General features: G+C 46.2%; 1 protein-coding gene across 1 annotated transcript in view; it reads left to right on the plus strand.

Annotated features, from left to right (window-relative positions):
• The window catches only part of EXOC3L4 (exocyst complex component 3 like 4), a 44445-nt gene extending 19562 nt beyond the window's left edge, over positions 1-24883 (plus strand). Inside the window, exons 6-11 of the mRNA XM_044435863.1 lie at positions 3228-3323; positions 14693-14807; positions 17863-17997; positions 21605-21757; positions 22531-22652; positions 24693-24883. Coding sequence (XP_044291798.1) covers positions 3228-3323; positions 14693-14807; positions 17863-17997; positions 21605-21757; positions 22531-22652; positions 24693-24849 — 778 coding nt within the window. The 3' untranslated portion in view covers positions 24850-24883. The remainder of the gene's footprint in view (positions 1-3227; positions 3324-14692; positions 14808-17862; positions 17998-21604; positions 21758-22530; positions 22653-24692) is intronic.
• Positions 24884-26181: the final 1298 nt, after the last annotated feature.

Below are 26181 nucleotides of genomic sequence, written 5' to 3' on the forward strand. Positions count from 1 at the left end.
GTTTAAGTGACATCTAGGCAAAAAGATAACAGCTCTGCTGACTGATCCTATGACCCCTGAAAGTGACATGAGGGCCACAGGATTTTTCAGATGCCCGGATCAGAGGCTGAAAGGGAGCTTGGACCTTGGATCTGGGGATTTGCATTCAGATCCCTCTTCTCCCCTTGCAGCCAGTGCAGAAAGTTCTTACAGCCTTGGGGTTTCTCCAAGGCTGTAAGAGTGACCCCAGATAAGAGCTTTGGGGAGTGAGTAGGAGGCTTGCGGGGCCAGGAGGCTGGTGCCACCAAGGTGCAGCATATCCTGGTGGCACCTCAGCCTCCCTTCCTCCCCCTTCGAATCATCGCCCTTCGATGGCTGAAGCCAGCCTGCCAGCTGCTTCATAGAGCAGCAGGAGTGCAGAGGCGACTCGCACCTCCATGATCTTCACACTTAGCCTAGGATGACTCCATCCCCTAAATTCAGGATGGGTGTCCCTGTTAGGCTGCGCTCTTACTCAATTTTAATACCACTGGGAAGAGTCGTGGAGAAAACTGCAGGCTATGAGCCTGTGGTGGGTCTTACTCCTGGCAGGGTTTCAGCCTAGCACTGAAAAAAGAGGGGTCTCCCAATTTCATCCATTTCACGTGTGCGTGAACCTACCTAATTTTGCATTCTCCTGCCCATCGTGTGAACAGGTCTGAAGACGCTGTGCGCCCTGGTCCTAGGAAAAGAACTTTTCAGGGGTGGGACCATAATGCAGGAGTAGGTCACAGGTTCCCGCCCCCACAACACACACACACACACGTGCTCCCTCACACACCCACGCCGCAGTCTGGCTGGAAAAAAGCCTCTTGCTGGAGCCAGTGGGAGTGCTTTGCTTGCTCTTAATTGCTGGGTGGCAGGCTGGTTTTCATGGAGATGGCTGGCGGTGGGGAGGGCAGGGGAGGGATAACCCCCCCTGCAATATCCCTGAAAATCCCTGGCTGGGGTGGGGGCAGGAATGCATGGGCAGGGGGAGCTTTTAACCCCCCTCTCTGCAGCTGCAGGATCCATGAAGACCCGTGGCAGGGGGGCAAAGCATGGGTGACACCCCCTCCCTTGACAGCTGCGTCTGCCTTCCCCAAATTGCCCCCTGCAGGCCTTTTAATGAACCTCCCACCAATGGAAGCTTCTTGAAAGCACCCTTCTTGCTGGGGGGGGGGGTGGGGGGAGGGGGGGGCAAAGGGGTGGAGCCGCAGGGGGGGGCTCCATGGAGAGGTCCCATGAACCTACTCTGGCTCCTCGGCTAGTGGCTCCTGAGCCCTGCTCCACCACGTCCTAGGGTACTTCTATGGGACACCCACTCTCCACAGAGAGGCAGCCTGGTGCAGTGGTGAGTGCTCACGCTGGGAAGACCTGGGTTCAAGTCACTGCTCTGCCATGAAATGCACTAGGTAAGTGCAGGGCCACTGCCTCATAACTGAGCCCACCTCACAGGGTTCTTATGAGGATAAAAGAGGGAAGAGGAGCAAGATAATATATACTGCTTGGTTTCATTGGCGGTAAAGGCAGGGTATAAATGTAGCACATACTTGACCATGTCCTCCTGCATCCTCTCTGTGGTTCCTTCCTCTTTTCTCAGATCACACACGTCTGCCTCCTTTGAAAGCCAGGGCTTTGAGGTGGGCAGTGATTTGCTGGGCATACGAATGTACAGCCACACAGTGCACTTCGCTCTAAAGCCGCACTTGCCTTTGACAGTAATCCGAATCCGAGTCCTTTGCAGATTTCCCCCACAGCCCTTCTCGTTGCACCTAGAGGTGTGCTCAGAAATGTTCCAAGCAAGTGATGAGTGTTCAGTCTCAGTCGACTCAGCAGCAGCCTACAATCGATTTTGCCTGAACCTTTGAAATTTCACCCCACAAGAGTGGGTTGCTTGTTATTAAATGTTCTACATTCTCACAGAGGGCAGAAGGGAAGGAAATTGCTTGTCTAGATTATGGATTTATATCACTTCTGAAATGTGACCCGAGTTACACCTGCAGTATTAACTTGACTATTCAGACGGCATATCTAGGTGTTAAATTTTGCATTTAATTTGGATTTTAGAGGTGATGCACTAAAACAGCCTCAGAGAAATCTACATTCATAGATGAACATAAGGAGGCCTTGGATGACGGTTGGAATATTTCCTACTAACTGTTGTTTGATCACACGCAATGTTGAACGTGGCTTCAACACCCGAGGAGTCATTCTGCCCATTGTCGGGCCAGGCATAAGAATCTAAGGAGAGCTTAAGAGGGTGCAAGAGTCTCTCTCGCCCAGCATTCTGTTCACACAGTGGCCATGCACCTATGGATCCCATAGGCAGCATACGGGTGCCATAGCTCCCCCCCGGCCAAGTACCCCTTCAACTGAAGCACACTGCCTCTGCTACCAGAGGTGGCATAGACCCATCAGGGCTGGCAGCCATGGACAGTCTCCTCCTCCATGCAGTTGTCCACTCCCCCTTTAAAGGGATGCAAATCGGTGGCCTTCACTGCATCTTGTAGAAGTGAACTCCACAGTTCAAGGAAGCACTTCCTTTGATCTGTCCTAATCTGTCTCATGCATCTGTTTCACTGGGTGAGCCCACTGGGTTCTAGCATTATGGGAGAGGGAGACAAACACCCCCCACCCACATTCTCTACAACATGCTCACTTCTGTTGCGTTGCTCCTTATTCCCCCCTCACCTGCAAGCTAAACAATCTGAGCTCCCTTTCCTCACAGTGGAATTCCTTCAGAGCTTTGACCAGTTTAGTTGCTCATTCTCACACCTTTTCCAGCAATACAATATCATTTTCTAGACAACCAGAACCATACAAAATATCAGATCTTAGGTGGGTCTCATCACATACCCAGGACTAGTTAATATTTGGCACAGCGGTTCTGGAAGTTGTGAAGTCCTGAGCTTACTCCACAAAGAATGCACACTAAAATGTCTATGTTGTGCTGGGCAGCATACAAAAATGCAAGTTTTTGGAAAATGCACTCAAGATTGCCTACAAACTTTCACGCAAACATTCTTTCCAATTGCAAGTTCAGGATGAACCAAAATTAAGACTGGAGAAATGAGAAATGGAGAGAATCTCGACTGATTCTCTACTTCCCTACTACTCTCCAAACACAGTTTTGATGTTATATCACAGGAAGCTGATGTCTGCAGTGTTTATGTATATTCCGTTGGAGGATTGCTACAGGCCATTTATGCTCAGCAATTCTCTTGCAGCTTTGGGAAAGCATTTCTGGAATGGGACAAAGTGAATGATCCACCCCAGTCTGTGTCTTTCATGGTGACCTACATGAATAGCTTCCTTGACTTGAGGTACGTCTGCTTTTTGAATCTAGTTTTCCAAGAGGAAGTGTGTGTTTAAGACCTGATGCCTCTCAGTAACCAAAGCTCTCTGCTGCACGGATTATTCCAGGGTTCTGCTGAGACAGGAACTGATTGTGTCTTTTGCGAGTGTAGAGCCCGCTTCAAGGAAGCCCTTGCAGAGCTGTTGTGTTCTTCCAGGGTTCAGGACACTGTGCTTCGTCACCGGGAAAATCTAGGCTGCATCATTTGATTTAGCAATCACTTAAATGAACCGCTGAAAAATGGCTTTGATTTTCTCAAAGGTGCCCCTGGTTAATTGGGGAGGAGACTTCCCTTCTCATTAAAATATTAAAGGAAAAATACCCCATGCACAAACACAGGAAATGGTGAAACTGTCGATTGGAAGAGCTACCTTAGACGAGGCATTCCTCCCACTTTCTCACGCAGCAGGGAATGCCTCTTACAATACAGCGTCTGATACAACACGCGTGTGCAGCATCAGGAAAGAAATAACTTTGGAAGATTAGTGTGGCTTTCCCTGATCCAAGCCATTCATGTGTATATACATGCAAATTTAACTGGTTCATTGATTTCCTAGTCCTCCCTGCAAAAGCCAATGTGGTCTTAGGTTGCATTAACAGATTATGGGATGCAGTTCAAAATTCAGCTCTGAATTCATCAGGTTGCTTTCAAGTACTGTGTCCAGTTCTGGGCACCACATTTGATATTGACAGAGGTGGCTTTGCATTTGGGACCAAAGGGACAGTGACCTTCTGTCTCACCCACACCCACTGGTGGCAAGGAAATCCCCCACAGTCGGTTACCTTTGGTCCAGTGCATGGCATGCAGCTGCCATTTGCCACCCTTGATCTTCTGCCCCCCTCCAGCAGTCTCAGGAGAGGACCAAGCGTCTGCTCTGCCCTCCACCCCACCAACCCCACTGAACACCAGTTGACACTGGATACTGACAAAGGAGAGCACTACCCAGGAAGAGCTACCAGGATGGTGGAGGTCTGGAAACCAAGTCCTATGAGGGATCATCAAAAGAGCTGGGTCTATTTCAGCAGAAGAGGAGAAGTTTATGAGGAGAGATGCTCGTGGTCTTCAAATGCCACGCAGAAGCAGGAGCAGGCTTGTCCTCTGTTGAACCAGGGACTAGATATGCGGACCAAGCAGTGGAACTTGCAGGAAAACAGAATTCAGCTAAACATTAGCAGGAAGCTCCTAAAACCAAGAGCTGGTCAGCAGTGGGGCAGACTGCCTCAGGAGGTGGTGGGGTGCCTTTCTCTGCTGGTGTTTAAGCAAAGGCTGGGCAGTCGTCTGTCAGAGGTTGCTTGCAGAGTCTGGGCAGAATAAGGGGCTTTAACTGAGGAAGTGGTTTGGATAATCTGCAAAGGCCCTTCATTGTTTACAATTCTAAAGGTACTTTCAGAGCCAGCGGGGACTCATTCCCCTCCACTTTTTCTACATGATCCCCACTTGCAAAACTCTGCTCTGTTGTAGCAGTTGCTGCATCTGTCCTGTCCCGGTCTTTTTCAGACCTCATTCTAAATGCTGCCTCTAGATGGCATGGTACCTCCAATCATTAGCAAGGCGAGAAAGTGAGTAAGGGAGGAAGGTTGGGAGGGACCCCGCTTTTGAGCCGCACATTTATCCCGGGAACAAATCCAAGTGGCCGAAGCTTTACAAATACTAATTCTTTTGCAAATCTTGAATGTTCAGCTTCAAAGATTGGTGCTGTCAGCAGTGTGCAGGGTGCACTTCCTCTCTGGGAACAGTAGACATTGTGCAGTGGCTACACAAAATGCATGCTGATGTGAATTCTGGCTCTTTATCCCATAGGGTCCTCCGCCAGTCCATATAGCTGAGAGACTATGGAGGCTGATGGTTGCAATACTAGTGGGACTGCATGTCCATTCCAGATTTTCCTTTGAACTTGAAAAGAACTGTCCATAGTGAGGAATCCTATCCTCCAAATCCCCAAATTTTCTTTTACATGTGTATGTGTCTGTGTGTGTGTGACAGGAAGACCTGGAGGAATGTTGTCCATCGGGTCGTGATGGGTGGGACACGACTTCGCGACTAGCAACAACAACAACAACAACACACACACACACACATATCCCCCTCCTCCTCTACTCTTCTATTTTATCCTCACAACAACAACCCTGTGAGGTGGGTTAGGCAGAGGGTGAGTGCCTGGCCCAAGGTCACCTGGTGAGCTTCATGGCCAAATGGAGATTTGAACCCTGCTCTCCTAAATCCTCAGGCCAGTCCTCCAGCCGCCATGCCAGGACCCCTGCCTCTACCGCCAGGGTGTGGCTGCGCCATTCAGCAGAGTGCATTTGTTTGTTTGCCATCGGGGGAGAGCCAAAAGTGCGGGGCAGAAAACCATCCGTGGCTGCACAAGCAGGAAAACGGGTGATCCGGCCTTCCTCTGCACAGAACGGACTTCTAGCGGCCTCTAGTGGGCTGATCAGGCATACAGAAAGCTGTTTTAAACCAACCAAAGCACTAGTTCATCTAATTTAGGTTCAGACAACATAATTCACACTCAAGGATTGTGAATTGGGGGTTGTTGTTATCTGAAGCTAGTAGTGGTTTGTCAACTATGACCAATCAGTGAAGAGAATCCATGGTTTGCTGTTGGGTTGTGAACTGTGGGTTATTTGGTATGATGGCTGAGTTCAGACAACACAATAACCCACATTTCAACAAAAACCTAACCAACAGTCTTCCGCCCTTTCCACTGCCCGGCACAGGCTGCAGGTGCGAGAGCCGGTGTGGCATGGCGCTTAGAGTTGGACTAGGGATCCAGAAGATCTGGGTTCTAGTTCCCTTGGGCCATGAAACTCTCTAGGTGACTTTGGGCCGGTCATAAACTCTTAGTGCAACCTACCTCACAGGGTGGTTGTTATGAGGATAAAATCCAACTCCACAAGCCGTCTTGTGCAATTCACAAGATGGGAAAAGGATATGGGATATAAAAGTGATGTGATAATATTTTCCCTTCCTTCTCCTTTGCAAGGATGGTCAAATTTGACAAGCTGAACACGGGTGGCTCTAATGCTTTACAGAAAGAGGATCTCCTGGTTTACAACATATCCCTAGTCCCAGTTTTATTATCCTTGTTAGGGTTCCATATTCGCCGCCCACTCATGATGCCGGATACAGAGAACATGGTAAGCCTGCGTGGCTTTGGAGCGACATGGATTAGCATGTGGTGCAAACCCCATCAGTATGAAGGCTCTCCAAATTGGCTAAGGCTGCTACAGGCGCCAGGAGCCAGGCCTTCTGCCTTCGCCTACGAAAGAGCAGCACTGCCTGTTCGTTAAACTCCTCAGCTCCTCACTCGGGGCACTACTCCAGTGCTAGAGAAATGTTGCAACCAAAAGCTGGGTGCATGAACTTTGTGCATCTGTAAAGGCAACCTCTGGAAGAATGTGTGTCCGGGAAAGTGCAAGAATGTGTAAGAATTGTATCTTGTGATTGGGGAGTTACTGAAAAATATGTAAAAACGGGTTCTCAACTCAAACCTCTGCCTGATTCAAGGGCTCCCACAAAACTGTTTGGGTCAAGATCTAAATTGCTGGAGTGGTGTAGTAGTTAAGAGAGAATTGGGAGATTCAGGTCTTAGTCCCCCCTCAACTCAGCCACGGAGCCAACTGGGGGACTTTGGGCCAGTCACAAACTCTCAGCCCAACCTCCCTCACAGGGTTGTTGTTGTGACAATAAGCTTGAGAGGAGGAGAAGAATTATGAAGCTGTCTTGAGTTCCTGGGGGAGAAGGAAGGAAGGAAGGAGGGGAGGAGGGTTATAAATGTAATAAATAAAATAGATCTGATCACAACATTTGGGCACAATTTGGGCTTCTCTATTGTATGGGCTGTGTCAGAATCCCGGAATCTCAATTTGAAAAGAGGGAAAAAAACTCGGGTTCGTGCGAAAGATCAAGCATCCAGACCATCTGAGGCTTTATTGTTTTACCCAGGTTCCTGCGGTACACTCACAATAATGCATTACTGGACAGGCAGAGGTAAACTCTGCTGCAAAGCTTCAACACATTGCAGGGTATTTTATAGGTACACAGGTACAGAGCAATTTTATAGGTACACAGGTACAGGGCAATTGATGACAGAATGCAGAGATTACAATAAGATTCTGAGGTCATCACATACAGAACAGATAAAGGAATGTCAGTCAATCACACAGTAACAATGAGATTACAATATTTCTAATTGCCTGTATTGACACTTTAGTTCAGTAGCTTGAACCCATCTCCAGGTCTGCTTAGACATGTAAATTCAAGCTACTGAAACTGTGCATGAACTCAAGACTCTTATCTACTCCAGACATTCTGAATTTGCCTGGGCACATGGAGCCTCTGGGCTATCAAAAGATACTTCCTTGTAAACTGAATTCCAACAATGACTATTTGCAATGTATATTCGGGCTAAAATGGCCTGCCTGCTGTAGCCCACAGCTAAAGGTGAGAGAAAGGAGTGGGGGATGCCATTTTAAACAGTGACAGCTTGGTTTTGAGAAGGAAGACAGGGTTTGATCCCACAATGCAAAGGCACACAGAAGTAATGCTTTTCAGAAAGGATTTATCCAAATTTTCCCAACAGCTGCAATCTCAGTGGTGGTTTGGGGATACTTGCCCCTAAGTGGCTGAAGAAGTTACTCTAGGCTTCAACCATTTGGACCTATTTAAATTAATTACAATTAATTAATGCATTTTAAAAGTAAGTCGCCCCATTGCATATATGCCTAGGGTCCCATTAGTGTGCATGCTTATGCTTTGGCTGTTTGGATTTCATAGCTTTGGAATTATGACACAAACAGATGGATGGCAAGTAACTGTAGATCAGGATGGACGACACAAATCCTCAGGTCGCATGCAGCCCCTGCTGCTGACCCCATGGAGTCACCAGAATGTGTGTGGGCAAAAAAGACCACTGAGGAATGCTGCAGCAGTCAGATCTAGATTGTCTGTCCTTTCTCGAGGCACAAACTGCCTGGTTACAATTTCTTCAGGCGGCTGCACATCCGTGACAAATCCTTTTAGGATTAGCTTTGGGCACAGCCCTGCCCTGGCTTTGGCAATTGCTTTTGCAGAAGTGTTAAAGCTGATTATTAGTCGCATCTGCATTTGCACAACAGTAAGACTATTCACAGGAACACCTTGAAGTGCAGAGATTTCGTTTCTCTCAGCAAAAGTCTGTACTTGTTTGTCTGAACTTCTTTTACTTCTAACATATTTATTAAACTTCCTGTGCTTCAACCACAATTCTTTCTTCAATTCTATTTCCTTATTACACTGACTCCTCCTGACATTCACATGACTAAGTTGATTCGTATGTCTCTGAACGTGTGTGGCTTTTTGAAAATCATGGGTTCATGTGTGACTTTTGAAAATCATGGGACTATCATGAGCTACCTAGAGAGAGAATACTGGAAAATAGTTGAAATACACTGTTGTTTACTGGGTGCTCATAACATCCGCATGATTGGAAAATATTTATTTATTTATTTATTTATTTATTTAGAGTTTTTGTATGCCATCCCATCGCTTATAGCCTCGGGACGGCTCAAATAAACAAACATAATACAAAATACAATTAAAATCCAGAAACACCCTGGCTGCACAATTAAAACCTATAGGTATTAAACATTGTTAAAATATTTTTTTAAATAAAAAGGTCTTAGCCTGACACCAAAAAACAAATAATGATGGTGCCAGGCGGACCTCTCTGGGGAGCACATTCCACAGATGGGGTGCCACCTCAGAGAAAGTCCTCCTCTGGGTACTTTGCCTCCTGATGTCTCTCCCGGAGGGCTCCTGGAGGAGGGCCTCTGCTGCCGATCTCAAGGGGCGGGAGGGCAAATAAGGAAGCAGGCGTTCCTTTAGGTATCCAGGTCCCAAGCCATTAAGGGCTTTGTAGGTGATAACCAGCACCTTGAATTGAGCCTGGACTTCGATGGGGAGCCAGTGAAGCTGACGGAGGACTGGGATTATATGAGAGTAACGCCCAGTCTCCGTCAGCAACCTGGCTGCTCTGCTTTGCACCATCTGAAGTATCTGGACTGTCTTCAAGGGCAGCCCCACGTAGAGCGCGTTACAGTAGTCCAATCTGGAAGTAACCAATGCATGTGTTGCAATGCATGTTGCAAGTAACCAATGCAATGCATGTTGCCAGGCAGTCGTCCTCCAGGTAGGGACACAGCTGATGGATCAGCCAAAGCTGAAGGAAAGAGCTCCTCACCACAGCAGTCACTTGAGCCTCCAATGAAAGCTCTGGGTCGAGGAGCACTCCCAAGCTGCGGACTCTGTCCTTTAGAGGGAGTGCAACCCCATTCAGGACAAGGTCCAAGTCACCTACCCCGAAGCCCGACCCACCTACCAACAGGACCTCCGTCTTGTCTGGATTGAGCTTCAGTTTATTGGCCCTCATCTAGCCCATTACCTCGGCCAGGCACCGGTTCAGCACAGCCACTGCCTCACCTGGATTGGTGGAAAACGAGAGGTAGAGCTGGGTATCATCAGCGTACTGATGATTCCACAGCCCACACCTCCTGATGACCTCTCCCAGTGGTTTCATGTAGATGTTGAATAGCAAGGGGGAAAAATAGACCCCTGCGGAACGCCATGGCATAGCTGCCATGGTGCAGAGGTAAAGTCCCCTAGCACCACCTTCTGGAATCGGCCGTTGAGGTAGGAGTGAAACCACTGCAAAGCAGTGCCTCCTACTCCCAGTCCCCTTAGCCTATCCAGAAGGATACCATGGTCGATGGTATCGAAAGGCGCTGAGAGGTCCAGGAAAACCAACAGGGACTCACTCCCCCTGTCTTTCTCCCTGCACAGGTCATCATACAGGGCGACCAAGGCACATTCAGTGCCGTACCCGGGTCTGAAGCCGGACTGAAATGGGTCCAGATAATCAGTCTCAACCAAGAGAGCTTGTACTTGTCCCGCCACCACCTGTTCCAACACCTTGCCCAAGAACGGGATGTTGACCACCAGTCTATAATTGGCGGCCATCTCTGGATCCAGGGACGCCTTCTTTAGGACTGGCCTGACCACCGCCTCCTTTCGAGAGGCAGGCACCCGGCCGTCCCTCAGAGAGGTGTTGATGACCTCCAGGAACCAGGCACCAATCCCGTGTCTGGCTTTAGACAGTAGCCACGACAGGCAAGGGTCAAGTAAACAGGTGGTGGGACGTACTTGTCCAAGCACCTTGTCCACATCATCAGGCCACAATAACTGAAACTCATCCAACAATATGTGACCAGACGGTAACATTGGCACCTCCCCTAAGGAATCTGAGTCACTAGTGGAGTCCAGCTTGTGACGAATCTGAGCGACTTTCTCCTTGAAGTGCTGGGCAAAGTCGTCACAGCGGGTTATCAAGGGTGGTACAGGATCTTTCTTAGGGCCTGGATGTACCAGAAGTATTAACAGAAGTATTAACTGAGCAAGTGCTTGGGTGAAAGTCGGACGGCCTCCACACAGTGGGAAAATGGGCCTGCCTGCATACAATCTTGAGATATATTCACTAGAGAACAGACCCAACTTCAAACAGGTTGGGATTGTCTTTTTTGTGAAAGCTTCAAGCAAACTTGCACAGTTGGCAGAGTTGGACACAAGGCACCTGCCCTGTCTGAGTGAGGCTACTTCTTGTCATGGTGAAGCCCTGTAAGGAGGGCTCCATCCACTCCATTCCCCTCAAAGGGCTCTGGCTGAAAGCAGCGGGGTGCGGACAGGCATACAACTCTGCCTCCTAACCTCCCCTGGTTTAAAACTGTGCCACTCAGGGAAGTCTCTTCCTAATCGCTGAAGAAATTGCTGCAGGCAACAAGATGGATGCATTTGGATTTTTAAAGTTTATGTTTAACTTTGTGGAGCTAGTTTAAACTTAATGAACTTTCCGAACAAAATAACCTTCCGTGTGTACACTGCTAGGGTCTCTTTACTATGCATGCTGCATTTCAGGTGTCTGTTGTTATCTGGTGTGCCACCAAGTCCTCCCCGACAGAGCCAAGCTCAAGGAACCAAGGTTCAGTTTGGATGCTCGGAAGTACTTTCTGATGGTTAGGACCCCTAGGATATAGAATGGGCTTCCTTGGGAGGTGGTTGAAGCCCCATCACTGAGGGTGTTCAAGGGTAGGCTGGACATGCACATGGAAGGCATGTCATGAGCAGAGCTGCTGGAGCCAGGGGTCAGACTAGATGGCCCGGGAGACCCCTTCTGACTCGCTCTGTTTCTATGTTATAGCAACTCGATGAATAAATATCCTCTGAACAGGCCTGTCCTTGAATCAAGGCTGTGGCTTCCTTTATGAACTGACCTGACCCATCTGTTACATGGTCTTCCCCTTCTTCTTTCGCTTTCGACTTTCCCTAGTCTTCTCCAATGAGTCTGGCCTTCTAATACTGTGCAACCGCTTCAGTTTGGTTCATTTGCTTCCAGAGCAAGTTCTGACCTGATTTGATCTAAGACCCACTTGTTCAACTTTCAAGAGTTTAGGATTTTGCATTCCAAGCGTTTGGGTTCCACACTCTTAGAGCTGCAGCACTGGTGGATGGTTGGACAGTCACATGCGCTCTTTTGTTGTCGTACTTAGAGAGGAAAGAAAAGGACGCCCACTCTGGTCTCTGCCATGTGAATCAGCTGCTTCTTGTTGTTCTTTAGGCTAGACCAGCACCCACGTTACAGGCACAAGCAGTTTCCTTGCTGGGTGGTTTTGTGCAGTTGTGTTGAAATGGAAACTTGATCGGAAGAGGCCCCGCCTAGCACAAGACTTGTGCCCATCAAATTTGCATTTGGCAAGGTGCATGTGTTTTAAGCTTGATGAGCTTCAAGTTGCGTGCTTCCCCATCAACTGAACAAGTTACTCTGTTTCCTTAAATCAGTCTTTAATCTGATTAATCAATGAGAGCTCATCAGTGTAGCGGAGAGTTAAGGACACTTTTGCTGATCTTGTGTGGTTACATGAAATGCAGCTGAAATGTGTCTCTTTCCTTGCTTGTCATGCTTTTACCATTGACTGAGTAGACCTGAAGAGGCTTACCCTGGTTACTTCTCAATAAACATGCTGTCTATGTCTCTGACTGAATAAATATGCAAAAGTGTGCTATTTGGGAGGCTATCAGAGAATCTTCTGAATGATTCAGTCCTGTTTATATTTCACTAACATTGGTAAGATTCTCCTTTCATTGCTGCCCGCTCTACTTTTGGAACTGCCTACTGGTGGAATGTCTCCACCCTCCCCAGAACTTTCTCAGATGTGAATTTGGCCTTTGGATTGAAAAAGAGTCTCCAATCCTGCCCTATGCATATATGAAATGACCTTGGGGTGGTCATGTGTCCTCTTTTACAGAGGTTAGTGCTCTATCTGAAGGGCTGTGGGAGAACAGTCCAGTGTGAAAACATTTTCTTTTTGAAGGGTTGGCCAGTCCAAGTCTGATTTAAAGAAAGGGAATCATAAGAAGGCAGAACAGGGGAGCTTTGATTCTGCGGATAAAGGGAACACTCCTGGATGGCGGACTGAGCACGAAGCCCACGGGCACCTGCAGGCTGTGGCTCCAGGGTCTGGAGGTTCTCCAGGGTCTTGAGCAGGATGTCCTTCCCATCACCTGCTATGTGACCATTTCAGTGGAGACGGCAGGGAATGCCCTGAGTGGCCTTTTGCATGCAAAGCATGAGCGAAGGCCATCAATGACCTTCTAACAAAGCAATGACCCTCAGGCAGAACTCACTGTGTGATGTGATCTCAGTTCCCCACTTCCTTTCATGGTACCATTTCATGTCCTGGTATAACCTGGTATAATAACTAACCAATAGAGTTATTACAAGTCATAGGGAAGACTGGGAGGAGGGGCTCTGGGCTCACAGGAGCTCGGTGTCTCTCAAGGAGCAATTCTATGCATAATGTGGATAGGGAGAAGCCCTATAGCTCCCAGCATGTCCCAGCCAGCACAGAGGGGAGTTGCAGAACCTCTTCCTGCATAACATGCATGGGATTGCAACCTTACAAGACATCATGCCTTTTCTGAGGATTAAAAAACAATCTGAGAAAAAATTAGTCTTAACTCCAGTTGTAAAATCCATCCCTAGTACTGGGACCTGAACAAAATGCTGGAGTGACTTTATTTTTTGGTGAGGTGGGGATATTCCATTGCATCCCCAGCTGCTAGTTTTCTGTGCTCTGTACGGTCAGCACTGTGTGCCCACTGGGAATGCTCTGTCCTTAATGGACCAGTTCTTAGGGCAGGGGGAACCGGCATTCCCCCCACCACAAAGGGTTTTGGAAGTTCTGCAACCCGGAGATTCCCAGTCCTGCTGTTAGCACCCTCTTGTGCATGGATGCTGCCATTTTGGTCACCTAAGAATTGCCACTAGGAGTGGGAGGACAATATGAGTGATAGAATGCCTTAAATCCATTTGTAATGAATGTGCAGCTTTATCCACGTAATCATCTATCCATTGAAGCCAAATAATTAATGAGAGAGAAATCTTTAATCGGTGCACAGCTTTATTTTCAACTAATCTTTCCATGCCGCTTTGTGCTAATTACCTCTGGTATGCAGGAAGCAGTCTGGCAAGCTGCCTGCTAGTAAAAGGGCGTGCAATTTTAGTTAAGGCTTTTAAATTCACCTTCATTTCTGTTCCTAGCTGAGCCTTACCGGTTCATAATTCAGACAAAACTATGAGGCAGACCCTGCGGACAAAATCAGTTGGAATATTTAGAAAGTGTCATTTACATGAAAATGGAAGAAGAGACATGTTGGATCTGACCACAGGCCCAGCAGAGGCCAAAGAGACCATGGCCAAGCAGAGTCACAAGGACATCAGGCTCCTGGATCAGACCAAGAGTCCATCTAGGCTAACATTCTGTTCCTACGGTGGCCAAAAGGGCTGTAATTCCATCCCACCCATGGTCCCTATGGTGGATTTGACCAGAGTCCTGTCAGTGGCCAACCAGATGACTCTAGGAAGCCCAAGAGCACAGGATGAGTGCAATGACCCTTTCACACATGCGATCCCCAGGAACTGGTACTCAGAGGTGTGCCTTGTCTGAGGTTGAAGGTGATCTATGGAAAGATGTTTAAAGAGCAGAGGCTGATCAATAGAAAAATGCCTCTCCCCAAAGAAAAACCTGAATTTGGGCTTGCTGACGTTTGGGCTTCATTAGGAACTAGGGCACGATTATTTCCTGCACAGAGTAATTCTCTGTGTTGCAGAGCGATGATTTACGATGCACATAGGTGTAAATAGAGGTGCATTCTTTTATCTAAATATAGATAAATTAGATCTGCCGATTCAAGTCCCACACTGCAACTTACCCAGCGTAAAGTTGTTGGTTTCCTCCCCACAGGATGGGCTTACAAGAAAATCTCAAGGTCAGCTGTAAAGAACTGGAGAAGACGCTAGATAATGAGATGCTGGAATGGAGGAAATATTTTTTAAATAAATTGAGGCTGAAAACAAAGGTAAGAGGAACATTTGCAGCAGCTGGAATCGGGTGCATGTGGGTTGCTTACCTCGGACTTTGCAATATACTTGTCCCAAATTCCTTGATTTGTGGTCACTCCGGTCATTTGTGTGGGTCTGCACCAAGACATCTCGATCCTTTTCTTGCTAAACTGGGGTTAATGGGAAAGATTTGTTTGGGGCAAATGCTTTCACCCTGATGCTTTCTGGAATTTCACCCTGATGATGGCTCAGTTCATATAAACCAACATCCCCTTGTCATCCTAATGGAAACCGGCTTTTGCTAGTTTGAAGCAGATGATGGTCTTGGACAGAATATCAAGAACACTGCAGCACTCCAAGTGAATCTCCACAGCTCATTGACCTGCTGTCCGGTTCCACTTAGTTTTCCTCTGATTTACATATTAATTTGTTCCTGCCTTCTTAATACAACTGCCAGCTGGTGGAAAGGGCTTATATTTATCTAGGGAAATACAGTTTGGGGATTAGCAACAACCAGCATACAGGAAGCCGTCTTCCCAGAAATGCATAATCCTTTAATGCAGTGAAGCTCATACTGTAAATTCTTGCACACCACCCTTGACAATTAATATGGAAACTTGTTCGGCTCCCTGCCATTCTCCTGTGCTCCTAAACTGTCTCTGTGGTCTCGCATCCTTTGTCCCCCACAGATTTGTAGTGCTGCCTTAAGAGTCAGCAAGGAGTTCAGGGACAGACACAAAGCCTAGCAGCATGTGGGGCGGGGGGAAGGGGGGGGGCTTCCAGGCCACCCCCTTAATCTGGCACATGGAGGTTCCCTATTTGGAGCCAGTCAGATGATGTGCACATGTAAATAAGAGAACTCGGACAGATTTTTTTTTAAAGAAGAAAAACCCTGTTTCCCCAAAAATAAGACCTAACCAGAAAATAAGCCCTAGCATGATTTCTCAGGATGCTCATAATATAAGCCCCACCCCAAAAATAAGCCCCAGCTAAGATCGTCAGCCAGACAGATGCATTTAGTACGTCCGTTGTAACACAATTTGGGGTTTCGAGAGTTATTTCCAGAAGATGACATGACTGTATTTGAATAAATGTAGATTTTTGTACATGAATAAATGTAGATTGTTGTACACAAAAAAACATCACCTGAAAATAAGCCCTAATGTGTCTTTTGATGCAAAAATTAATATAAGACCCGTCTTGTTTTCAGGGAAATACGGTAGCTGCTAGAGGTGGTGGTGGGGAGCCAAGGAATAGCAGGAGGAATACTTACCCCTTCCTCCCTTGGTACTTCTTCACTTTATTTTTCTTCTCCCCAGTTTTCCTCATTGGCACATTCAGAATTAGGAGATGTGACAGCACATTTGGAGGCAGGAAGCAAGATTTGGAGTCCAGCAATAGGTAGGGAAAGGGTTAAGCATGATTTCCCTCACCAGCTTCAAACCATCCCTGCCCAAATCTGCTTCTCCTTAACAAACAGACATTGTTTGGTTTGGCTGCATGTGTTTGCCTGGCTCACAAAGCCCAGGGCCAGCTGGAAGAGGGTTGCCCTCACTAGAGAAGCATGCCTGTCCAGGCCCAAGGGAGAGCAACAAATAGAACCTGAAGCCAGCCAAATAATGTTGGCACTTGCGGTAGAAAATCCCACAAGTGCCTTGCCCCAGAAATTAAAATACCAGGATGATAACTCCAAGAACTCACCAGCCGCTTTCCCTTTGTGGCGCCTCACTCTGCACAACGGTAGGGCCGGTCCTAGGAAGGCCGCCTTGCAAAATGGATCCCTCTTGACACACACCAAATGCCTGGCCGCACTTGGCGCTCAGTTGTCCCCTGTGGTGTGGATTCTCCCTTTGCACTGCCGATGCTGCAGCAGTGAGATCATTGCAAGGCCTGGAGCAAAAGCGTTCCAGGATTTGCTGGTGCAGGTGATGCGGCAGCTAATAGACACTTCCAGGTGTATCTGCATGACTTGGGGCCCAAGCAACTGGGCTGAGCAGGGAGCACAATGGAGGGAATATCAGCCAGTTTGCAGGGAGCCGACTGAACAGAAATCTGCATGTGTCGCAGAGGGGAGTCTAAAAGTGCAGCGGTTACCTAACTTTAATTCCAAACAGCAGGGTGCCCCAGGTAGCAAACATTTTCGAAACTCGATGAAGTCGTTGACATGGAGCTTTATTACTAGGGCTGCCAACCCATTATTTTCTTTTCTTATTCATCCTATTAAAATTAAAATATACAGTATAATCCTACACATGTGTACTCAGCTGTAAGTTCCACTTTGTTTCTCGATTTTTTCCAAGGTAAGTATGCATAAAGTTACAGAGTATATTCTCATATCCTAGAAAATCTTGGTTTGATCAGATGCCCTTTGATGTGTTGGATTGTACATCCCTCCCTCCATCCATCCATCCATCCATCCATCCATCTATCTATCTATCTATCTATTCATTCATAACATTTTTATGCTGCCCCATTGCTGAAGCTCTCTGGGAAGGTCACAGCAATTAGATCTATAAAATACAGCATGATGAAATAGAATACAAAAAGCTTTTGTAGTGTGAATCTACAGTATGCAGCCAACCTACAAAACCACAGCGACAAACAGATTCTAAAAATACAGCAACAAATTTAAAAAGATTTAAAAAGAACCAGAAGTGGCTGAACTGCCTGTGATAATAAAGTCTTCCTACTTTACTGAAAAATTTAAATTGTTATTACATTATAGAATGTTTTAGACTTTTAATTTGTTTTAATTCTCAGGTTATCATTTAAACTCTTAGTTATATATTATATTGAACATTATTTTGTCATGGTTTGAGTTTATGATAGTGTTTGTTTATTATTGGTAGATTGTTATATTCTCTATAGGATTGTCTTAGTGTTATTTATGGCTTTGATTCTGTGTGCTTGTGATCCACTTGGAGAATCCTGCTGGACTAATTAGTGGAACATAAATTCAATAATAAATAAATAAATAGTATTGCATACAATATAATGAGAACTGGTGTTTGCTTGGAGAATCCCACCCCTCACCGTGTGCTTGCTTCTCTGCGTATGCTTTTCCTCCTCCAGCCAATGTTCAAGAAGATTCTAAGCCAAGAATGGATCTTGAGCGGTGCTACTCTGGACTCCGTGATCATGCGAATGCTGCTTGTGGTGGAGGAGTTTTTCAAACAGCTCAGCCATCTGAAGAGCTCCATGTGCACGGTAATGCTGCTGCTCCAGATGCAAGTTAAACAGTAATACCAATTTTCAAAAGCGAGGACACGCCTTAGCTATTCCCATGACTTATTTTGCACCACCAACCTCCTCCACCTGGTACCCTTTGTTGGATTACCACTCCCATCAACCTTTGAGGGAAGCTGCAGCCCAGTAAATGCAGGTGGGCACAGAAGCCAGTTGGAAATGGTTGTTTGAAGTGGTACCTGCAATTTTTGTAATGCATCACGGTCAGCAGTGTAGGGAAACAGGGCATTGGCAGGGCATTTCGCAGCAGGAGTGGTGACTTCAGACATCCCTTGCTCTGGCGAGTAAGAACTTTTTAAGATGAGGCTTTATTGTGTGGTTGCCTCGGTTGCTCACGTTCTGCTAGACAGTTTTGTCATACTTCCATTTTGCGTTTATGTTTTCCAAGGGCTTTTGTGGGGTTTTTTCATGTAGGAAATGTGGGGTTTTTTTGGTGCTGTGAAACAAATGGCAACTTTCTTCCAGTGCAGTTGCATTCTTCTGCTTTGTTCAATGCCACCGCACCATCACCTAGGGGGTAGAACAGAAAATAAGGAAAAGGGAGGAAAAGGCTTTAGGGAGAGATCTGATCTTTATTCTGCAAAGAATCTGGACATGGGATTTTAAATTGTATCCCACCCAGGGAGCCTTATGACTAATGGGGCAGGATAAAAGTTGACTAAATAGTAAATAAATAAATAAATAAATAAATAAATAAATAAATAAATAAAAAGCATCAGCCCTCATCCAAAAAAAAACTCTAAATAAGCATTGAAGTTTTACAGATCTGACAGCATCAAAGAAAGAGGAGTCACCAAGGAAAGGTGGGGTACTTCTTCCTATTCCTAGCTCAGATTGGGGTAGTCTACTTGTGCCCCCCCCCCCGATATTTTGCTCTATGACCCCTTACCAATGGCCATGCTTGCTAAAGCTGATGTGAGCTGTAGTCAAAAACATTGCACAAAACTACTCTACACAAAAACACTACAAAACACAAGTTGCCCACCTGCAACTGAATTGTGAGGCAGTTTGCATTTCTAAAAAGTTAGAGCTATACTTCAGCTACCGAAAGATCTTTTGTTAAAGGTCTGTGTGTCAAAAGTAAGCACCACTAATTTCCACGGCACTGACAGTAACTCCCAGATAACTCCTGTGCACAGCATCGCAGTCAAGTTGTTCCTAATGGCTTGGGTGCACTGCTAGGCACTGCTGCTCCTCGTGGACGTGAGTGTATACATGCCGTCACAACCAGCTTGTGGACGTCACAATGTGCCACTCTGCCCGTGGAGGCTGGCTCCTCCAATGGGGGATGCGTCCAGCCTGGACTTGTGGGCAGCTATTCATGGTGCTGAATCTATTTTGGGACTTGGTGCAGCACTGCAGGTGCCACCCACCTCCCCTGTGATGCCCCCAGTGACTATATGAGAAAGCGTGAAGTGAGGCAGACTGAGGAGCAAAAGCTGGAATCCACCCTGGTGAACAAAGTGGATCCTGACCCACTCGAAGGACTGAGCAAAAGGGATCCTTGTTGAGTTTTACCATCAAGCCTACCACCAGCTATCTGAGCAGCCCAGCTTAAAGTTCTCCCAAATACCCTCATTGGTCTTTAAACCCCTGTTATCACATGGACCGTTTACCTTGCGTTTATGTGGCAAAAGGGCTAATTTTCAGAGAAGTTATTGCAGAAAATTCTTGTAGCACAGCTTTTCCCAAATCTGGCTCTCCACATATTGCTGGAGGGCAGCTCCCATAATTCCCAGCTAACAAGCATGGCCAATGAACATGGGTGGTGGAGTCCAACAACATCTGGGAAACCCAGGCTGGGCAAGCTGCAACATTTGCTGTCTTACCAAGACTCAAGAAGGAGACTGAAAAGCAAGGCATTGCACTGAGCATTTTGCATCCAGGAGGCAAAATGGAATAAAGTTGCTCAGGTGATCTTGTCCTTGATCCCCCTACCAATTCTGTTGCTTGTGTAGTCACGATGATAACATTTATTTCATTTGATTACCAAAACAAGTCCCAAGACCACCTAGTGAAACAAAATAATAACAGCACTATTTTGTCAAGGTCAGGCAGGGGCAAGGAAACAGGAATTCTTGCACTGTGTGCATTGACACTTGGTTCATCGTCTCATATCATTATTAGCATGTCTTGGGTTTCATTCAAAACTTCCTGTTGAGAATTTACACTGCACAATATGAGTCATTGATAAGGCAGCCAACTTACCAGAACAAAGAAGAGAAAAGAGGATCATGTGACTTTATCAACTGCCTAGTCTGCAAAAATCAGCAATTGCAGATGGTCTTTGCATGGGCATGAAAGTATTATTAAGGCAAAGAGGGAGGTAAACTGAAATAAAAAAGAGCATTTTGGTAACCCTGATCCCTTAGTCCAAGGATGGACAACCTGTGGACCTCCAGGTGTTGTTGGATTGCATTTTCCATCTGCTCCAGTCAGCACCACCAAAGGGAAGGAAGCTGCAGCCCAACAATGTCTGGAAGGGCACAAGTTACTCACTTCAACCTTGCTTCCCTGTTGAGATAGACATTTTCTTGTATATCAGTTCACAAAATCAAGGCCAGATAGTCATATATTGAAATAAGGGAGTTTTGATATATATAATCAAATATCCCAGTCAAAATAAAATAAAATTGCCCCAACAAAACCCTATTTAAAAGGGGATGCAGGGAGCATCTTTCCCCCCTGAAAAGGGGAGGGATGCACTTCTGCATGTTCTTTTTGGGCAAATAGCAAAGAGTGCATCAAACTGAGCACTACCCAGGCAAAAATAAAAAGATAAGGAAAAGGAAAAGAAAAAGAAAAAGGAAGGGATGCCGATGTGTGCTGGGAGAAAGATATCTGCTCTTGGCACATGTTTTTGGGGCCTGCTGGCCGGACTTCAGAGGTGGTGGAGGAGGAATGAATGCCAATTCCAGACGCCGAGATGAGAGAAGCAGAGATGCTTATCTCAAGGCCAGACTCTCTTAAGTCCCTGGGAATAGCCAAGATGTACAATTATGGGGGGGGAGGGGGGGTTGGAAAAGGAAAATTTCCATGTTTGCCAAATGACGGAAAACTTTAAAGGGGGACGCCTGTATCTATAAACTTGCACTCACTTACCAAGGCTGCACTGGCTTCCAGCAACCACCTTGGTTGTGCAGCATCAGTGGGCAGGGCTAAGGGAGGCTGGTGACGCCTGTGTTGGTGGGGCTTCCTCTGATGTACTTACTTTAGGAAGAAGTTGAGCACCACGAATATCCCTCATAAGATTCAAAGAAAAAGCTGCGATGGATGAAAAGCCCCAGTGACGAAGGCATCACGGAAGTGGAGAGGGCCACCATGTCGCTGGTACGCGGGCCCCAGCAAGATCACCTTGACTCTTTCACTGACAGTCTGTCTCGCACAAAACTGTGGTGAAATGTTGGCCTACGTTTCGAGGGACCGTGTGTTTGGGGCTATTAACGAGGAGCCCCGACTGTATGCCACTGACGCGCTTGGGGGGTTGCCAAGTGAATAGCAACCTGCACTGACTTTATGTTCTGGCCAACCCATGATTTCATGACCAGGTTGTGGTTCTTGTATGCAGGATTTTCTAAATGAAGTTCACAAGTACGTGGTCAAGGAATATATCACTCAAACGCTCAAATCAAAAGGCAGAATAAAACCAGGCAAACGGAAAGACATCAGCAAAATAATGGCCCAGGATGCCACAGCCATCCACAACACCATGCGACATCTGGTGAGTAAATTCTGCCATTTCGCTCTCTCGGGTGGAAATAGATGCCTATGAGACTGCCAAAGGGTATTTCGATACAAGAGAACCAGGAAAAGAAGCAGCTTTGGGGCACGTGGCCATCAAGCTTGGGTCCCTTCTGAAACATGCTTTGGTATCCATTATTATGGCCCGTGACATGGCATCTGCAGCAGCAACAAGGCAATTGTTGGTTTTCCATCAAATGTTGGTGGCACTCTGCTACGGTGGCCTAAAATGCTCAAATTTAGTTTCAATACAAAGGATTAAAGTGCCAGTTCATTTGCTGTTCATTGCTCCATGTTAGGATATTCACTAGCCTCCCATGGACTGCATGCTACACACCTGTTTTAAAGGGTCGGCGTTCCAATAACAGCTCTCTGACATCTCATCTCACCTGGCTCTTTGGAAAAGGTTTAACTCTGTCCAACTGAAATCAGGCAAACTTAAAATTGGCCACTGTTGATAATCTGGCCATAATATCCAAGGTTTACAATGGGGGGGGGGGGGAAGAGAGCATGAATTTAAAATGCCAGAATTCATACCAGCATTTGAGGGCATTATGCATGGTACGAGACTTCTGAAGTTGCATTATGTATACATCGCACTGGTTATGTTAGTTGTAATTCCTTTTAAATATACCAATAAATTCATACTTAAATACACAGAGGTATCTTTGGATTTTTGAGACTTGAATGCTTCTCTCTTACCAGGTCATAAAAGGAAAAGTACGCTAACCATAAATTGTTAAATTGTTCTAGGGTTCAAGTTTTAACTGGCTCCAACTGGCCATTCCATACATTGCTACCATAATTGGTGAGAAGAAAAAGAACAAAATCAAAGATTACATAGCAAGCTTGTCTGACAGCTATCCGGATATCAGGTATGCTGTGCTGACCTGTTAATGACGACTGTAATTAGGTGGGTATGCTAATTTAGAAGCAACAGTGCAAAATTAGGGACCATGACTGTGATTTAAAAGCAATTCAATACATTTAATCTCAGCATAGCGAGGAAGGTGTGACTAGCTGCTCAATCTTTTGCCCAGATCCTAGCAGCCAGTGGCAACCTCATGGCCTGTTCTCCCACCTGGTGGTGCTTCATCTTTTAAACCAGGGCCGGGCTAGACAGCCAATCAAATAGATGCTGCATTTCTCCTCAGTTTTACTTGATTTTGTTCTGTATCATCTGGGGACCTTCTGTGTGTATCTGTCCAGCATTAGCTGCCCTTATTTGGTTTATGATTATCTCTCTGCATAGTTAAGGAGAAAAGAACAGGAAAAAAGCAAAATAGAGGCAGACTTCTTGCCACCCTTTTTCTCCATGAAGGGGCAAAGAATGCTGGACTTCCCTGTTGCAGGATGTCCCATTTTCCTAAAGCTTTGCATTTAAATTGTTTATTTTAAAATTTCTGTTCTGCTCTTCTTACAGAAGTGTAAAGGCTATGAAACCATTATTCTAAAATTGTAAGAGCACGAGAAGGGTGGTAGATCAGACCAAAAATCCATGTAGTCCTCCATTCTGTTCACCCAACTAGCTAACCATCAGATGCTCATAAACAGGACATCAGTGCGACAGCACTCTCTCATCCATGTTCCCCAGAAACTACATAGCATACTGCCTCTAATGCTGAAGTTAGCATATGACCATGAGGACCAGTAGCCAGTGATAGCCTTCTCCTCCAATCCTGTTTTAAAGCCAGCTGCATCAATGGCCATCACGTCATCTTGTGGAAGTGAATTCCATAGTTCAGCCATGTGCTGCTCAAAGAATTTCCTTTCTTCTGTCTTCGGTCTCCTACCCATCAACTTCATAAGATGGCCTCAGGTCCTAGTATTATGAAAGGGGGAGAAAAATATCAATTACCAGAGAAGAAATGCAACTACTGTTTCAGTTTTTGAAAATGTGATTACAAAAGAGTGACAATAGAATTTCCCATTCCTCTAAGCAACAGTAAGTCCCAGTGCTGTCCACTTTTCAGGATTTACATACCTGTTTATTTATTAGATTTATATTCTGCATTCAAAGCAGCTTACATCTCTTCCTGCTGCTCTCTCAATCTTATCCCCACAACAACAACCCTGTGAGGTAGGTTGGGCTGAGAGTCTGTGACTGGAACAAGGCCACCCAGTTGGCTCCTTGGCTGAGTGGGGACTCGAACCCAGACTGCCTGAGTCCCAGGCCTGCGCTCTTAACCACTGCACCATATTTAGGGTGTCTTATATTACCTGCTTACTTAAGAAGTCGGACATGCACACGGTAGGCACAATCCTATGCCTGTTTAGCAAAGACAATGAAACTGAAGCTTCAGGCTCTTCATAAAAGGCAAGGCTTCTCCCTGGAGAAGACCATCAAGCTAGGGAAGGTCAACGGCAGAAGCAGAAGGCCAGACTGGAGATGGCGTGATTCCATAAAGAAAGCCACAGCCTTGAGCTTACACAAACCTAGCAGGGCTGTCAAGGACAGGACATCTGGAGGACACTCATTCATTGGGTTGTCGTCAGTTGGACAACAGATGTGACAGTGGCAAAATCTGGACATGCTGGAGATGGAACGTGGGACTTTCTTCATGCAAAGCAAGTGCTGCCCCACTCAGCTGTGGTCCTTCCCTGCCCCTAGGCAGCAAAAATGCAGGGGGGGAGGGCTTTGCCCTTCTTGCAGTATTGTGTTTTATATACAATTGCCCTGATTACAGAGTAGACAGTCGCATTTTTCACTCTCCAGGGGACCCAGCAATGCTTATTTTGGCCTGTGATAATTTGGGGGGAAATGCTTTTGCAATTGCTGTGGTTCCCTCTTCATTGCCTATGCTAAGCCGATGGGTTGTGACAGCTGGAGGGCCACAAGAGCAGTCCATTCCTGTTTGATATGTGTGTTTTTCTTTGTTTTGCTCCACAAACAACTCATTTCTTTTCTTTTGCAGGAAGGAACATATCTTGGCCATCCTTGCTCTCCGAGGGTTATCACGAAACAAGAGGAACTCAATAGTTGACTGCATGGCCATGGAAGAATTACAGGTTGAACGCAACAGAACACTCTTTGCTGAAATTGAGCTTCAAACTACTGTCCAGTGCTTTTAAAAATGTGCAGAAATGAAATGCAAAGCTAACCTTGTCTTTATGGCTTTATCATCAGATAAACTAATAGTGATCTTTGTCCTCTTTATATAGTCAAAACAGCCCCAGCTACAGACAAAAAGGAGAAACCAGGAGGCTCAGGAAAACACTCATGTTTGCAGATATATATATGGAGGAAAATAATAGATGATACTAATGCAGGCCGGCACTGTGCGCCTGTGAGCCCTGGCACCACTACGTCACCGACGTGGTGGAATGGGAAGCCGGAGGAGAGTGGAGATGGAGTGGGGTATCATGGTCCAGGCCAGGGTTCAAGTGCATTCCACTGTGCAACATTTTCTTGTAGGTCCTAGTTATGAATTATAATGCTTATAGCTAAATTTAGACAATGTGAATGTGTGTTGTTGAAACATGGGTTAGTGTTGTCCGAATCCAGCTGAGATAACAAACCAAGCAGAGCAATCCAACAGCAAACCAACACTTCTCCTCAGGAGTTCTAAGTGATGAACAAGCTAAGTCTTATGAGTACAGATGGTTAACCATGAACAACCCATGAAGAGAACCAATTGTTCGTTTTTGGGTTGAGAACTATGGGTTGTTCATCATGGCTTGCTATCTCAGCTGAATTCAGACAACACAATAACCTATGTTTCAACAGCAACCCATGGTTTAATGACGACCTTCATACAACTCACATTCAATCCCTGAGTGTGGGTTATTTGTGTAGTCTGAACCCAGTGACTGAGTTCATTTACCTGCATCACTCAGTACCAAGTAAATCTGGAAATTTTGTTCCAGCACTTTTTTTATTACCTTCCTCTGGCAGCCCCTGTGCCCTCTGCATTCAGCTGCAATTCTCGAGTAGCTGGGGGCACAGGAATGAAGAATACAGTTCCTCTGTTGCAGTGCAAAGTGTTTTGTCCTTCTTGGTAATGAATGGGCAACTAAGACCCATTAGCATTTATAAAAGACCTACTTCCAGCAAAATGAAAACTGCTGATCTGATGATAGGGTTCGACACAGCTGCTTGGATTTTTGGAGGCCTGCCGCAAGGAGCGCCTGTCCTCCTGGAGATTCTGCATCTGCGGCCTGGTCCAGGCCAGGGCTGCATAACTCCTTTTCTGCCCCATCAGTTTCCTTCCAACATGGCGGACAGGCAGAACATGGACACATCCCTTCTGCCAGAGGACTGAATTGATGGTCATGTAGAAGGCTTTTATTTATTGTATTTATTTTATTTATTTCTATACCGCCCAATAGCCAAAGCTCTCCAGCATGTCCTCCATCACCCTCTCCCAGCAAAGATATACTAAAGATATACAACCTTTAGGGCAC

The sequence above is a fragment of the Varanus komodoensis genome, unplaced genomic scaffold (genome assembly GCF_004798865.1).
Source record: "Varanus komodoensis strain SLA01 unplaced genomic scaffold, ASM479886v1 scaffold3, whole genome shotgun sequence".
NCBI lineage: Eukaryota > Metazoa > Chordata > Lepidosauria > Squamata > Varanidae > Varanus > Varanus komodoensis.